General features: G+C 42.4%; 1 protein-coding gene across 3 annotated transcripts in view; it reads right to left on the reverse strand.

Annotated features, from left to right (window-relative positions):
• Positions 1–16: 16 nt before the first annotated feature.
• Positions 17–17,018, reverse strand: part of MTMR10 (myotubularin related protein 10) — a 37,055-nt gene continuing 20,053 nt past the window's right edge. For 2 of the 3 annotated variants that reach the window (XM_072345256.1, XM_072345254.1), the window contains exons 6-16: positions 11,252–11,342; positions 8,689–8,860; positions 8,173–8,260; positions 7,940–8,028; positions 7,497–7,627; positions 7,311–7,380; positions 7,061–7,131; positions 6,004–6,173; positions 5,728–5,898; positions 4,903–5,085; positions 17–4,399 (exon numbers count right to left, since the gene is read on the reverse strand). In XM_072345256.1, the coding sequence (XP_072201357.1) occupies positions 3,800–4,399; positions 4,903–5,085; positions 5,728–5,898; positions 6,004–6,173; positions 7,061–7,131; positions 7,311–7,380; positions 7,497–7,627; positions 7,940–8,028; positions 8,173–8,260; positions 8,689–8,860; positions 11,252–11,342 (1,836 nt within the window). In that variant the 3' untranslated portion in view covers positions 17–3,799. Of the gene's footprint in view, positions 4,400–4,902; positions 5,086–5,727; positions 5,899–6,003; positions 6,174–7,060; positions 7,132–7,310; positions 7,381–7,496; positions 7,628–7,939; positions 8,029–8,172; positions 8,261–8,688; positions 8,861–10,738; positions 10,845–11,251; positions 11,343–17,018 lie in introns of all 3 variants that reach the window. The other variant, XM_072345255.1, reaches the window with a different exon arrangement.

Genomic DNA, 17,018 nt, shown 5'->3' on the forward strand with positions numbered 1-17,018 from the left:
GGAAAAGCACCAGAAATTGACTCTGGAAAGGTATGAACTTTTATTTAGTCTAATTTACTTCACATTCACAATTCAGCATCAGGATTTTATAATCTTCCTGGCGCTGCTACTTTACTTTACTCAATAAATCATTATCAGGCACAAAGGTTTTAGTTTCAGTTGAAATAGCAAAATCTACACCACCACAGCAACAGCATTAGAACCCTACTGCCCAGAGCAATTTGAGGTACAGATTTCTGTCTCTTCCACTGGAGGCAAAGGTAAGAGACCATCCTTCGCTGCAAATGTTGGTTAGAAATTTTTGGTTTTAATGTATCTTTCCATCTGAGCATTAAGCCAAAACCTTTGACCCACTTGCTACATCTTCATTCCAAGTACAAGGCAGTTAATAGTGAAGTGGTATGGCCAGCAGGGGCACATCACACACGTGCAGGCCTGGGTTTACATACACACAGACACTTGTCAATGCATTTCTGGAATGAAAGCAATTTCTTTGATAGGCGGCAGTAAATGGGGAATGAGGTTGTCCTACCACAGTGACCTCCACCTCGCAGTACTCAGTGACACCAGAGGTACACTTCTATCAACCAGCAATTTGTGTTTCACCCCCTGCATGGTTTACAGTGTAGTTACAAAAAACAAGGATTATAACAGCTGGTAACAGCCAAAATAGTGCATTTTTCTTTTAAACAGACAAAAATATGAGCTTCTCGGTAGCTCTTCTATTCTTGCAACAACCAAATGGCATTAACAGTTTCTTGTTTTAAAATGGTGAACAGAAATAATAATTTGAGAATGTGTACACACACACACACACACATATACACTGTACGTCAATATTTTGTACACAGAAGTTAAAAGTACTTGCACACCAGAACTGCTTTTGAAAGCTATTGGAGATGTGTCAGAGCAGCCCCCTGCTGAGGATAAGGCAACTGTGTAGAATGGGGAATATTCTGAAGTACCTGCGTTTTAAAAGGGAATTTAAAGAAACAAAAACTCCAGCTGTTGAACTGAACTTACTCGAAGGGAAGAGAGCTATACATATAGAGCTATATATAGCATATATATATATATAGCTATACATATATACACACATATATGTATGTGTATATCTATACACACATATGTATATATGTATATATATATAAAAAAATACAAAGACCACCTGCAGCACATGTACGCATTGCAGAACTGAAAGGTAAACACTTCTGAAGTCTGGTTACAGTCAGCCTTGTTTGTTTAACTCAAGTACCCTTTTTCCCCCCCGCGTACAGGCACACACCGTGTTGTTCAATCCACCTGATGGCAGTAATTATTTTTGTAACACATTTTTGGTTCCTTTCAGCCAAGAAAGGTTACACCTTGGAGGAGAAGAGAGAAACACCACAGTTTTAATTGGCATTTAAAAAACAAAACAAAAAAGGAACGAGGGGCACCAAAACACCCCAAGCACACAGGTTGAGGTTGAGGTCTTTACATCGAGCATCAGGGCAGGGGAAACAGTGAGCTGGTTTAACCAAAAATCCCAAAAGCAAAGTACAACAACCATCTGAGTAAGGAATCGAATCAGGCGGCTGACTGCTCCAGCAAGCTTGCAAATCAACGCAATTGGTTTGTGGACCATGTTCCATGCTCAGACTGTCTTGCAGCATAATTAGGCAACTGGGGTGAATACACATCTTCTTCCTCACAGAGAGCTGACCAGAAGCAATCTGACATTATGTCATAAGCCCCCACCTGCCACACACACACACACACACACACACACTCAGCTTCTTTGCATAAGTTCAGGTTTGGGGGGAAGTGCTGGTTGGTTCGTTAAAAAAGGAAGGTTTTTTTTCTTTTCCTCCCACACCTCAACTCACCTTTAAAATGAAACCGCCCATTCATCCCTGCCAATCCAAGCAGTGTGAGCACACAGTGTGCCCACTGCTCCTCAGCAGCTTGCAGTTCACGTAATTTTCAGCCCGGTGAGATGGAGCCCTGTGTGCAGCAGGCTTAGCCAGCACCGTGCTGGCACCTGTAAGGGCACTCCAAATGCACACTGTTAAATAAATACTTGAGCCATCACAGACATCCCAAACCCCCACTGCTTTGATTTAGGCTGTACTGAAGACCAGTTTGGTTTTATACAGAAATGAACAGATCCCTGCTCCCCTCCCCTTCTTATTTTTTTTAACCCTCTATACACTGCATATGACTTACAGCTTTTTTTTGTCCTCGTATCTGGGAACAGCTTCATACAAAGCCTTCAGAGCCTTACCTGGTCAGTCTGTGCCTGAAGCACTGCTCAGCACTGCTTTAATAGCTCTTACACTGCTCAGCACTGCTTTAATAGTTCTTACACTGCTCAGCACTGCTTTAATAGCTCTTACACTGCTCAGCACTGCTTTAACAGTTCTTACACTGCTCAGCACTGCTTTAATAGCTCTTGCATGTACACAGAGATCAGGTACTATAATGGACTCACTGTAAAGAGAAAGCACTCCACAGAAGCCTTCTCTTGTTCTCCACCCACGCCTTCAGTCTGGACAATGATGCACTCCACTGCCCTCCCACCCCAGTATGTGTCACCCTCTCGTTTGTTTCATGCAGCATCCAGCAGACAGTGACAAGGGCAGGGTTTAAGAGCAGCAAGGAAGATGCAGAGGGAGGCTGTTGGATTTAATTCCCTCACGCTGTGCTTGTCCACTGCACTGTCCCTGTGAGCTACTAGTAGGTAAAAAAAGAAGGCACTGCTGATCACTCTTCTCCCAGCCCTGCTCACGAGGAGCATCAGCACTCCTCGCAGACCTGGCCTCTCACAGCCCAGTCTCTGTTCTGGAACCTGTTAGGGCTGAAGTGTGCTGCAGCCTGGAACTGGGCATGAGAGGGATCTGTGCATATAGTGCTGAACATCTGAGGTGCTTAAATAAAACAAAGGAGAGGCTCTCTTGAGACCTTAAAAAACAAAAAAAGCTTAACATTTGAGAGGGAAAACCTACTGTCTCCTGAGCTACAGCCTTCTGTATCTGCAGAAGGAAAGGGGAAGGCAGAGGATGGAACCAGAACTTACCTTAACAACCTGCTGTGAAAAAAAAAGAAGGGGGAGGGATAGGTAGCTGCGTTAGAGTAAATCCTGCTACTGTTTCCTCCTGATTAAAGGCACTTCTAAAGCTACTACATTATTTATGTACAGTAAATGGTTTAAGGTTAACAGTGCATTGTCCTGAAGTTGATTCCTAGCTCATGACAGCACAAATCTGATTGCTAATGGGTGCATCTGGGGGAGAAAGAAAAAAGAACGCCTCCTCCAGGGATGCACGCTATGTTAACACTTATGTAGGGTGATCCAGTCACAGGACATCAGTTTCTATGTACGCACGTATGTTTTTCTGCCTGGAAAGGAAGTCTGAGAGAAGAGTTTGTGCTCAGAGTTCAGCTGTTAGTTTGTGTCCATTCACTATCTGGGAAAACAGGTATTTCAAACAACTCTCATTAACAGCCACACCAGACCTTCCAGTTACCATCGACATTGATCAGAAATGCTCCCATCTCATAATAAAAACAAACCCCTCACACATGGAAAGTACCAGGGACCAGAAACCAGACAAGACGTGTGGATGAGAACTACTGAAGACAAATTTGTGCGATTTGAAGCCTGACTCGCTTTGCTTTTAAATATTTGTGCAAAACTTACGTAATGTTTGTATATAAAAATTATTACAGCTTTCAAGGCTGCCTTTAGCAGTGTTAAATTAGAAAAGACAAAGTGATATGCTATATCCTCCCCGGACCTGTAGACCACCACATCATCTTAGTCTTCATTCGCAAGCGTCTCAGTGGATAGCCAGATTTTGGCACCACTTAAGAATTTGCTTAAAGGCGTTCCCAGAATGCTCCGTCTGCATAAGTTCCCTACGGGTGAAAACGGGAATGAGGAGGAGAGAAAGTCTGGGGCCCCAGAGGTGTCGTTTAAACCATTGGCTCTGAAGTACATCCTGCCTTGATCCAGTTCTGAGCAGTTACCTTGCAAAGGAGAGTTGCTTTTGCACTGTCGAAGGTTCCGGTTTAACATGTCTACTTCATCTGCCAGCAAAGAAACTTTATGGAAAGCAGCGATGAAGCCGCCGTGATGAATCTGGGCCTCGGGAACCCAGCGGAAGTAGCACAGTTTCCAGAGTTTGATCTGTGTTCCAGAGAGATGGGGCAGAATTACGCCGTGCAAATCAACAGGCTTTGCAAACCAGTCTCTGAAGTACTGTTCCATACTGTTACTCTGACTCTCTGTTTGCTGTAAGAAGTCTGGTTTCAGTTTCAGTATCAGAGAGTTTCTTCTTGGAAGGAACTCCTGCTCACTGATGATTCCATTTTTTAATGCTGGGGGGACACCTCGCAACGTCGAGCTGTAGTTTTTCTGCAGAGAATAAATACTGGTCATTTATGCTCACTGCAGCAGATTTCCCTGTGAAGCATTAACCAGCTGAACAATCTGACCTTCAAACAGTTCTGCAGGTAGGAGCCACTGCACGGCTCACAGACCAAATGGGGCCACTTACAGCCTTCAGGAAGAAATACTTAGGTTTTCCAGACTTAGCAAAACAACAAACAATTGAAGTGATCAGCATTCACTGACAAAACCAACAACTCTGCAGAAAAGAAAGGAGTGTGTCGCTGCTTTTCCACAGGTGAAATAATGCAGCCGTCAGCAGTGAGCTGAGGTGCATCAGGGAATGTCCTGGAACACAGCTACAGGCTTCTATTGAAAACCCTTTGTGCGCCCTTTCATTAGGCTGTGAAGGTAAGAGAAGCCTTATTACTCCTAAGTGACAGCGTACAACACACGTACCTGCACGTTTCTAAGCACTATGACAGTTAAGCACAAACCTCCCATCCCCAACCAGAGGTCACCAACGTTACCTTTGAGCGCTTGAAAGTTTTCACTGCTCCGTTCTGCACACACGGTGCGCTTTTCCCAATATACAGAGGGTTGTGAAAGAGCAGGCGATCCCTGCTTGTAAACTGAAGAGACCAGTCCCAAACACAAGGAAATCTGAGGCCTTTCTCATCACCCAGCTGAATGTTTTTGCTTATAGCAAATTCCTGCAAGAAGTAACATTTGGGCATATTACAAATCAAATGCCTTTCACAAATCTGAACCACAGCAGTGTGCAATAACCCCGTGAAGAAGAGCAGAGACATAACTTAGAGGTGGCTGCAGATCAGAACAGTGCAGCAAGACAGCCTGCTGCTGGAGAAAACAGCTGCACCCTGCTGCTCATTTGTGCAGCAGAGATGCAGGACTAAGGCTTACTTAGCAGAAAGCATTCCTCGATGGTACCAAATTGTTCACTGTTAAAACCCTTCCATTCTTATTCTGAGAATCCACTTGTGGTTTTTCAACATTCTACTTCTTTGTGAGGTTGCTCCCTGCAGCACTGCCTGGCATTCTACAATCCAGACATCAATACACCTGCCTCTCAGTGGAGTGAAAATAATCATGTACAAATAAACAAAACTATGTAGAAAAAAGGAAATTCAACAGACTTTGTTCCAGAACCCTCTTACCCTCTATGCAAAGCTCACCTCAAAGGACACTGTGATCGTGTTCACCTGCAGAGTATTTTGCACCGAACAAGAGAGTGACATTTTGGAGAGCACAGAGGAGTACTGCTCGGTTCAGGTGCTGTTATTTCTGGAACAACCAGCTGTACCTGAACAGGGGGTGTAACTCTTCATACTCACAGTGCTTTCCTTCACTCGTTGATGCGGACAGTTGAAAAGGAAAGTGCCAAACAGTGAGATACGTGCACTGTCGTACAGGATCGTCAAGTACATTTCAGAAAACTCAAAGGCTGCTGGGTACTGTTCTAGCAGCTGCCAAACACAGTCGAGAAACATCAGGAACAAAGGGGACTGGGAAGAGAAACGGAATTTGATTAGATCTCACACACTGGATAAACAGCATGAGTAAATATATAAGACAGTGCTGTTATCAGATGCAAAGAAAGGCACTTTTACCTCTTTGTCAGATCTCTTTAAGTGGTTACACCTATCTAAAAACTGGTATCCTGCCATGACCCACTCCTTCTGTATCAAGCTTTGAAATCCAACAATGGTTCGAAAATAGGGATCCAGCATGACTTGAACAAGGGAAGCAGCAAGACAGCTCAGGTCCCGTCCCTCTTCCTCTGCAATCACACACATAATGTAGGAAATACATAAGGCGTGTATATACATACATACACATACACAGAATAATATCCCAAAGAGCACAAGGTGGCAACTGGGTTTAGTTTTTAATTTCTTTTGAAACAATATATAATTATAGAAATAAATATCTTTGCATTTATTTCATGCTGTGGGTTTCTGTAATTGTTCTCAGTTTCAAAGAAAAGCTAGATATTTTCAGTGAGACTCATCCTATAGTGATGGTTCCTGCTGCATATCCAGCACAGCAACGCAGTCATAAAGAACCAAAGCATCCCCTGGAAAGCCTGGTACTTGCAAGACGTGCTGTGAAGGAGGGTGATGGTGTTGAGGGAGAGCTTTAACGTGTTCTGCCTGGAAGCAGTTCTTAGAACGCTAATAAACCAATGCTGGGCAAGTGTGACACGAGCTGAACGTGTCTTGTAAAAGGACAGAGATGGCAGCATTTCTGATCCAGATTGCAGAAAGTTTTTCGGAGTATTTTTTCTAGAATATCTGTTTGCACTGACATTGGCTGCTCTGGTGTAACTGAGTGCCATCAGCTGGTGAGTGGGCCCTTAGAATTAAAGCAGTATCACTTATGCAAGGAACATTAACCCAACCAACGCAGTGCAAAAGTCCACGGGGCAGTTCTGATTCTATCACCATCAGAGAAAAAGCAACAGGGCTCCAAGTGAAATACCCCTTTAATGTTATGGACTAGAATACAGCCCAGACATCTAATAAAATTCCTTCCAGTTCCTCGAATGTTTAAAATATGTGGAAGCGATGTGTTTATCATTCATAAAGATGATAAGTTGACTTTAAGAAATTGTGTTAGTGTACATTACGTCACTAATGCTAAAAATTAGGGGCATGGTTGTATTACCTTGTAGAACTACAGAAACGTGCTTACACTCCATCATATACACGAGCTCAGCAGCATGCTTAAGAAATGATCTAGACAGGGAAAGAAAGCGATGCAACAATTAATATTATAGGTTCACACACTAAAATAAAAAACATTATTCCTATCTATTTGTTAATTAAAATAGCAAATCCTTCAACTGAGTCACTTCTTACTACACTGTGCAAGTTTTTTACATCTCGTGTACCATCGTTTTATTAATGACACAAACCTGATGTACTCTAACCAGCGAGTGTTCTCCAGTGAGGACAGCCACTTCTCTTCTGTTTCTTCAAAGGGCTCTGCAACAAGGAAAGCAGTAACGCTGCAGAACAACAAATAACTACACCTGCCAGCCAGGTCTATTAGAACTGTAGTCCAAGGAAGTCACCACCAAGAGGAGGACCACTGAGCTTACCGTTAACACACAGCTGCTTGAGTTTGATGTGCGCAGCCTGGATTTCCTGGATGTTGGGGAGACACTTGTCCAGATCAGATTTGTAAACGTCGCTTCTCAGGGGATGGCTTCGAGTTATTGCATTACAAATCCTTGGATATTAAAGAAGGATTTTTTTTTACTGGAGAGAGTACTTATGAAACATTCCAAACTGCAAAACACTAAAAACCTGTATAACGTGCTTTGTTAAGAAAGAACAAGTTGAAGTTTTATCTTTAGGAGATGCACTGCTCCTGCCACAAAGCTGCTGGCTCAAAACATGGGCCTGAACTACACTCAGACAAGCTTTTGCACTGTAACAGTAAGAAAAAGCATGCTCTGCATTACAGAACACTGCTCTACATTAGACACCATTGCCCCGTGCTTTATGCCGTATTAAAGGATAACATCAACTAATTGTTTACCTTTGATCAATTCTTCTTTGTTGCAGCACATCCTTAATGCTGGCCATCCTGACAAGGGCACTCCCGTTGGGGTGATTCCAGGACCATAACTAATATACAAAAAAGACAAACCAACAAAGCATGTTTGTGTTATTCCATGCATTCTTTTCCTTAACGCTCTATATAACTATGTCAACAGGCATACATATCTTCTATTTAGTGCAGTATTAATAAAGAACAGAGGCTTTACTTACTGGCATTCGTCTCCCAACAAACGAGTGGGAGTAGAGCTTGAGGTCTTGATCTGCTAAGGAAGAAGGGACCACAAAATATTCTGGAAGGCTTGGGAGACAAACACAATACAAAAAGTTACTTTTCTTTAAGTATTTTATCAGTTTTTCTCTTGTTGCAATGCTGTCTGATCAGCTCTGCTCAACTCTAACGTGCCAAATGTTCATATCACAGGGCTAACTAGTTGTCATGTGCATCTCCTCTGTGTACAGCTCAGCTGTATTTGCTTACAATCATGCAAATTTCAGGGGGAAGTATAAGAGCAAAAAAGAAACAGATGCCAGATCCAACATGCTCTGAAAACAGGGTATTCCTACAAAGATGGCACCTGCAGGACCTTCCAGCGAAGGGCTCTCTCCATAGAGCACTCTGATGAGTTAAATTAGAGCTCGGTGGGATTGCGACTTTGTTAGAGGATCAAAGACAGCGTAGTTGCCTTGTTTGCTCCTATGCTTACTTGCATTATAAGGAAAACTTACCAAGTGGATATCATGTAACCTTCGTTGACCGAACAAACTCTCCACTCTGATGCACCCGTCCTTTTGATTTCTCTATCCCAATCGGAGTAAGTTTCAAACAAAGGTGTCTGCTGACCACTGGCACTGCTGATGCCTCCACCGCCTCCTGGGTCTACTCCATTCACCTTCTTTGCTAGGAAAAGAAAATTCATCAATGCACATTAAAAAAATAAAACATCTTCCTAATTACAAGAGCAAGTCACTAATATCAGGACCAGCTTTACCTATTTTTGCATGAACACAGATCTGTGGCTCAATGACGGCTAAGATGCAAATGCATTTTCTTCCTGCGATGTCAACAGAGAAGCAACAACAAGCTGGTGTGTGGTATAAAGCTGGAGTGTCGTGCTGCTCGCTAGAAAGCAGGACATGCTAATGGCCAGGAGCAGAACTTATCTTCAGTGACAAGATTTCTCTCTTCAACATGCCAAAGTCACAGATGTTGTATCAATATCTAACTGTTAAACACTGCCATTTAATTGTCTTCTGCATGAAGTAAAATACTTGGTACATAATTTCAAAAGCTTTTCCATATAAATTACCATCTATGTTAATAAAAAAGAAAACTCAAGTGAAGGCTAGGCTAAAAACTGTTTCATAATGTTTATTTTCTGAAACACCTGTTGTATATGTGCACACACACACATACACGTGCACACCCAGCCCATCGCTTTGTGGGTAGGGACCAAGACGATAAGCCTTGTTACTATTACAGAAAATCCTGGTCATCCTTTAGGTGCCAAGGAGGCAGTCAGCTGCGACAAAGGAGGCTGCATTCTGTTCCTCGGTACTTGGCTACGTTATTAAACGAAGGTGAAAGAAACTGAGCCTTCCCCCAAGGAAGCTCCCAGTAAGCAACGTAAGGATGGAAGGGACAGTGTGAATTCTGCCCAAGCAAAGCAGAACTCACTCCACTGTGATGTCAGTGAGTGCAATTTCTACCTTGTGTTATCTGTCAACTTGAGCACTCGGATTACTTTTTACAATTCCATTCTTTCTGAAGAAAACTACAGAACTCAGAATGAAGGAGTTGTCCAAACAGAGTGCACAGAGCAGTGCTACAATTACCAGGTGGTTCCTGTAAGAAATTCACTGCTTAACAACGGTTTCTTATCAAACATAGTCTAGGATAAAACAAAGTCCAGGTAACCCAGAGCAATACAGGCTCTTTATGTATAATGGCAGTATCTGAAATCCCACTGTACCAGGATTGCTGAGAGCGGACAGTTATGGAACACAGTGCTGGAATGGCAGCAGCAAAGCCAGAGATCCATGCCACAAACCAACCAGGGGCCACTTTAACACATGGAGATTGTTCAGTTAAAACCAGTAACAACCAACACCAAGTACTTCAAGCTTTTCCCTCTAGCAACTACAGCGTAACAGAACAACCAGCTTCTGCCATTCTGATCTGCTGCTTCATAGGAATAAGCATTCTACCCACCTCTTGTAACTGTTCCCCTACTTGTTTTTCCCCATATAACAAACTGAACTTTAAGAACAGAGTTAAGGCAACTGTGTGACAGATCCGTATTTTGTTCATGCTCTGCTTTAACACTTCATTGTCCTCTTATCTGCAAAATGACTTCCTCCCTGGTACTTTATTATGCTAACGTACACAGACTTTAAAAACCACCCAAGATTTACCAGGTAAGAAAGTATGTAATTATACGTGCAATATAATCACATGCACATTCATTCCTGTGCATGCACATGGCGGTCATGTAGGCACCTGCATGGAAAATGTCTGTTTTTGTACAAATTTGAATGTCTGAGTCTACAATTCCACAACATTCAAATTTAGTACCAGGCAGATCAGTGGTTTCTAATCTCAGCTGCTGAGTAGATATTTCAGTACCACAGAACTACGCTGATGGTACTTCTGCTATTTGGAGGCTTGCAGTGCTAGAACTGATGGTTTTCAGCTGTATATTGGCTGGGGAACACTAAGCAGTGACCGCACAGCATGACACTAGAAATCAAGTTCCAAAGGCATCTTTTTCAGGCTTACCTAACTGACAGGGTTCAGTTGGAGATTGGCCTTGAGCAGAGAGGGTGTGCTCCAACTCAGCAGGGGTGGTGGAGGTTTTGGGTGGGAAGAACTGCCTAGTAAGCCTCTAGGAAAGAAGGTATGGAGTCCCAAGCTGCACAAATCCTCCTGCAATACCACCAGAAGAGAAACTTATTCCCAAAAGAAGGGCAGGTGAATGAGCCTGCCTGATGGGAGATTAGCTAGGCACCTAGAGTACCAGTAGAGACCAATATGCCGATAGGAGGATCAAGGTGTGAATTGAGAAATATTCATGCTGACATCGGTAGCTTTGTTTCACACAAGAAAGATATTTCTTTTGATTTTGGTATTTAAAGTCTATCATGATGACTGACTTGCATCTGATAGTAAGAGGCTGGCTGCAGGACAGGCCGCTTTAATTACCCCTACTGACTCACTTTTTGCTGCTGTTTCTGCATAGAAGTCTTTCTAAACTTACACATTGTGGAATAATGAAAACATTTTCATACATACCTGGACTATGATACATTTCCCCAACATACTCGAATGCAAAGAGAAGCTGAAGATCCGTTGGCTGAGAATAATGAGCTATTGCAAGGCACACCTAAGATAGAAACAGTTATTACTAATGCTTATCTACATAGAAATTATCATCCATGATTATGGATTAACATTAACAGAACCTAAAACAGTCTTCACATGTTCTACCCCCATACTGATTTGAAGGGAAAACAAGAGGTTTCCTGTTGAAGGACCAATGTCAATTTGACACTATACTGTGTTCCAAAATTGTGAAAAGTACTGATGAATGCAGGTAAAAAGCAAATTATTTAGTAATTAAGAACAGGTTTTTTTGTTATGCTGCTTGCAAATGAATCACGCACAGTGGGAGATGCTCCCTTGATGTTTGTAGTTTACCAGTTGAATGAGAGGCTGAAGTTTCTCCACCAATTTCCAAACAAAATATTTGTGTCAGTGCTGTTTGTCAAGGGTGGGGGAACTGCAGTTCTTCGCACTGCTCAGCTGTGAGAACTGAAGCAGTAGCCAACTGAAACACAGCAACGTGTCAGCCTGGCTAAGTCTGGCCCAGCCCATACAGCCTCAGACTCAGATGGCTTCTTTTCATTCAGGAAAGAAACCCGCCCATCACTTCTAGATGCCCGCAGGCTTAGCAAGCACCAACAGCATCTCTGACAACCTGATGCAGCCATCAGGTCTGACCAGGTTGAGTCACAGCCCCTGTCCTGGGAAGGGAAATTCAGCAGAGATTTCAAATAAGAAGAGGTGCATCTTCAGAACAGTGGAGATCAGCCTGAAGCACAAAGCACAGACTTGCCTAAACTTTCACATTCTTTGTAGCAGTCTCAGGACCAGCATGTAATGTGAGCAATTTGATTTCTTTCCAAACACACACTCCTTTTTAAATAGAATTTGTCTTGTTAAAACTAAGAGTGTAACTCAGTGCTGAAGATCAGATATTGGGTCAGAAGTCAAGTCCTGCAATCTGTCATTGCTTTCAGGTGGAAGAATTGCCAACAAATAAGGAATGGAAGCGAAGAAAAGTTGCCTTATTATGAAACACAGAAAAGAAGGATATTCATTACACCAGCTGAAGGAATACTACTACTAGCATCATTGTGCAACGGGAAACACATCAGAGCTCATTTGTGCCAAGTTCTGCATGGAGAACACTTCTGTACTACTAGTAGTTGAATACAACGTGTAAGCAGCATGATGGAACCTTTGCCATGGGTTTTATTGACGCTGGCTTTTGATGGGGACACTTCCTGCAATGTAATGACTGCAGACTAACTAGAGCTGATTTATTTCTATCCCCCCCCAGACTCCCCAATAAAACAATTCCTATTGAGCTTTACACAAACAGCTGCTTTGCCTTTTCTCCACCACTTCCAGTTTTGCGACAGAGCTGCAATACAAAACTGAGGATGGACATTCCCAAGAAAGGAACAGGGAAGTGTTACAGGGAGATGGCCAAGCACAACTATTTATTAGCTCATGTCCAGGATTTGGTAAAGCCATTAATAACTATCAAGAAGTAACTGGAAGCCTTGCATGCTTTAATACACCTTGTAATTTAAAAAGCTGAAGAACTCTAATAAGGCAATAGCGATTCTGTAATACTCAGCATTTTCTAAAGGACTGCTTTTGTCCATCAGTGACAGTGAAGCAAAATGGAAATGCGCATACATCTGCATTCTGACTTCCATTTTTCTCATTAACTTTTCATTAGAGCAACTGCTGTTAGAGCCACTCACAATCTTCATTTATGGGCATGAAGGATGAAAGCTTTTTGCTATGCTGATCAGGTTTCAAGGCTTGAGGATGAACTGAAAGACATAAAAAGATCCCACTGTGCTGCCAAATAATACAACAGAAATGCAGTAAAAACTATTTCTAAAAGCAGAATCTAAGAACTCTGTCTTTGAAAAAGAAAGTGTGTGTGGTGTATTAAGAGGGCTGAGCTGCTGAGCAGAGATGGTAAGCACCGAGATCTGCTGCACAGCAAACGAGACCACAGCTGTGCTCTTGAGCCCAGCTGCTACAAAACATCTCTTAGGTGTCCAGACAGTGTCTGCCCAGCTACAGAGTGGGTCAAACAGCCCACCTGTGGATCACAGCTGAGCTTCAAAACCCCATTTCTATTGTTTTAAATAAAAAAAAAAATAAAATAAAATAAAAAAATCACACAGCTCCCATTTTACATTTTAGAAAATAAATGAGTAATACACACTAAGCAACATTAAAGACACTCATTTTCTTTCCCTTCCTGAACTTGCACAGTAGTTTGATTGTCTGCGAGTTTCAAAGGACAAGTAAATTCCACAGATCTCAGCAGATTACCACCACAAGCAGCAAGTGCTTAAATGGGAGGACAAACACGTTTTACAGGAAATGTTCTCATATCAAACTGAAATATGTTTGGTATTTTTTGTCAATTTCAGATCGTGTAAAGCTGAAGATATTTCGGCTCAGTGAAACAACAGGAGAACAGGCTGCCTGCTGGAAAGTTCATTTATTAAGAGCAGTAAACACAATGGGTTTAATTAATTCACTGCACAAAGGCCGTTTCCCCATGTCAGCGCCCTCTGCACAACCCCTTGCTGCACAGAACAACCAATCTTGCACAGCAAAGCTTTCCTTCCTCACCAGGAGTTTTACTGGTAAGAAGAGCTGGAAAGCATCACTAATGCTCCTTGGAAAAAGTTCTGGAGCGCTCATGTTTAAGGTGTGTTCTTAGTGCTGCATTTCACCTTCCCTACAGCAGACCCACTGATGAACCCATTGGAAGGATATTATTTTTCCTCATTACAGCAGCTCCCATTCTCAATAGACACCTGTAATGGAAACTCATGCAACCAGAACTAGATCCAGTCCCACAGACCCTTTTTGACTTGCCCAGGCAGCGATGCTTAGAACAAGGAACTTGGAGCTCCAAGACCCTTCAGCCTCAGTTCTCCCAGCTGCTACATTTCCCACAGCTGAACCCCAAGCTCCGAGAGCTGCTTTCTTCCCCTTCAGTAAGAGTTCCAATAGCAGCTCTACACAATGCTTGATTTGGTTTGTAAACAAGTACTCTACGTAAGAGGAAATAGTAAAGCAGCTTCAGAAGCTGAAATAATACATATCAGAGACCCCATTTGCACAAGCACATTTGAGTTCTCAGCACAGCTTTTCTAACCCTTCAGACAAACTTTAAAATGCTGTTTAAAACACCACCAGCTGAGCTGACTTTGGGGGAAGAAGAAAAAAGCTTTCTTTATCTCTCCAAAGACCATAAAGAACATAGAAGTTTTCGCATGTGTTCCCAGCATCAAGATGTTACACTGTAGAATCAATACAGTTGGAACAAGAGAAAGAAAATTTTGGCAGGGAAAGACATTAGGAAGAGTCAGGATGATCTGTCTGAAACTCTCAGAGTTCCGTATAACTCCCTGCAATCATTAGGTAAAAATGGCACCAGTTCATCCCAAGTGTTACAACGTGTGTGAAGGGCAGCTGTGACCGCATGGGAAACAAGACTTGAGATTCTTGCATTCTGTTTTGATATAGTGTGTGTTTCTGAAAGTGATCTCCTACACACTTGGAAAAGCTTCCTTAAAGTTAAGAACTGAGGGAGCTCTTCAAGAGGAAGGGACTCCAAAAATGGATATGAATTTAGGAAACAGGAGATTACAGGGTGTGTGCCACTCTGGTACATGGCCAAGACTTATTTGCGCAGTAAGGCAGCACACTTTGTCGCAAAACAGACCTAAAGCTTCAACTTCTTGAATATCTGTGTATCTTATTCTAGTGTCACACACTGCAGCGGCTGGAAATTAGCAGCACTTTCCAGTTTGACCTGCTGTGACTTCTGAAATAAAATTATTCCTTTTCCTTTAAAGAAGGTGAAATGTTGCTTCTTCCACATGGCCTAACTTGAGACTTCCCCAACTTGCTTCCCCATCCTCCACTTCCTCCCACACCCAGCTGGCTTTCCTTCCTTTGGAGATCCTACAGTTATTTTAGAGACAAAATGGGAACCAACTACTAAATTGCAAGGAATGCAAGGTCCCACCCTCAGTTATTTCTTAACTCCTACTTTCCAAACATCCATTGATAAAGATAAGAAAGGAAATATTCACTGGACAGGGTAATGCTGAGACAGCATTTCATTAGCACGTGTTGGCTGCAGCTAATGCTGGAGGTGTGTTTCTCAAGGTATGTTGAATGATTTTTTTTATACTCCCCCACAATAACTGACACCTAAGTAAGACATTTCATCTAAATCTGATGTGTTCTTCCACTTTATTCCTGCTTCAAGGTAGAGAAAGAAAAACTTTGAAAGATCTCCCAGCATTACCATATTACTGTGTCTATATTTATGTTGTTAACAGATTGCCCATATCTGGTCTGATTGCTTTCAGATTTGAATCTTCCCCCCCATCTACCACCCAAGTCACAATACTCTTTGTTCCAGTAAGCAGCCTAATTAGCAGGGGTTATTCTCCCTTATGTCCTGTTCTGCAGAGCTGGCTACTTCCTTAGAAACAGATTACACTTTGTCAACACCGATTTATGTAACTGAATGCTGATGAGCATTTCCATTGCATTCCAGAAACTCTGCTTCCAACAAGTTACTTAACCATGAAAGTTACTGCCTGTTCTCCTTGCAACCGTTCCACCCATTTAAAGTTTATCTTTAAAGTGATAATTACCAAGTGTTTCATTTTCAAACTACCGCTGCACCCAATCAAGTTGAACGCACAAATCCTCCCACGGTTTGAAGCATATATTGCAGTAAGAAGGATTTCATTTAGGACTGCATTTCATTTACACGACGACGCAGTCCTGTGCTACTGGGATTTCATCTGGGTAGAGAGAAATCTCCCCGTCCTGGTCTGTGTGCCTGACAGCATTTCTGCAAAGTCTGCCAGAGGAAGCTGTGACTTACAGAGGACTGGCACGCGGGTCTCTTGCTTTAAAGAACGGAGATCACAACACCAACTGTGACATCACCTTCTCTTCTGCTTACTTTAAAGCTGTAAAGTAGATTTATTTCTTTTCTCTTTAAAAACAAACCTGCAAGTCAGAAATACTTCTGACACGATTGTAATTAAACTGCAGCCTCCACAGCTCTGATTCTAACAGAAAAGCTGAGTTCTGCAGCTTCTTAATACCAGAGGCCATAGGAAACACTCATATCCCACATATGAAATTCTCCATTCTTACTTGTTTGTGGGGTTTTCTGTTTGTTTCTTTTACACTCAGGATGTTTCCATATCAAGTTCCAAATGAGCACTATCACATTTCTGAGGAAAATCAGCCTCTCAAAACCGACAGTGGAGGGGAAAGCAGCTTTCCCAACCTCATGGTGACAGCCCTGGAGAGGAAGGGTTCCAGAAGCCCATTTATAATGAGTCGAGGTTTTAGGCCTCCTTACACAATTTAGGCCCATAGCACTATTTCCATGCACACAGCTATCAGTATTTCCATGCACAAATAGCAGGATGTAAACAGATACTAAAGAGGTGCTTCAGTAACACGGGGGGCTCTGACCACCCTTCCTGCCTGTTTTCCATCTTCAGGACAGCCTTGGTAACGTGCACTGTTTGAAAGGCAGGAACAGAAACCAGATAAAAATCTTTCAAGAATGTGGAGCCTGCATACCATTTAAATGCCACAGAGAACAAAACAATTCCATCCCATATGCTACGTAAGACCATTCTTCTTGAGTTCATTGAAACATCTGAAGTAAAATCTTGATAGAAAAATCAGATCT

This window comes from Excalfactoria chinensis, chromosome 10 (assembly GCF_039878825.1).
Source record: "Excalfactoria chinensis isolate bCotChi1 chromosome 10, bCotChi1.hap2, whole genome shotgun sequence".
NCBI lineage: Eukaryota > Metazoa > Chordata > Aves > Galliformes > Phasianidae > Excalfactoria > Excalfactoria chinensis.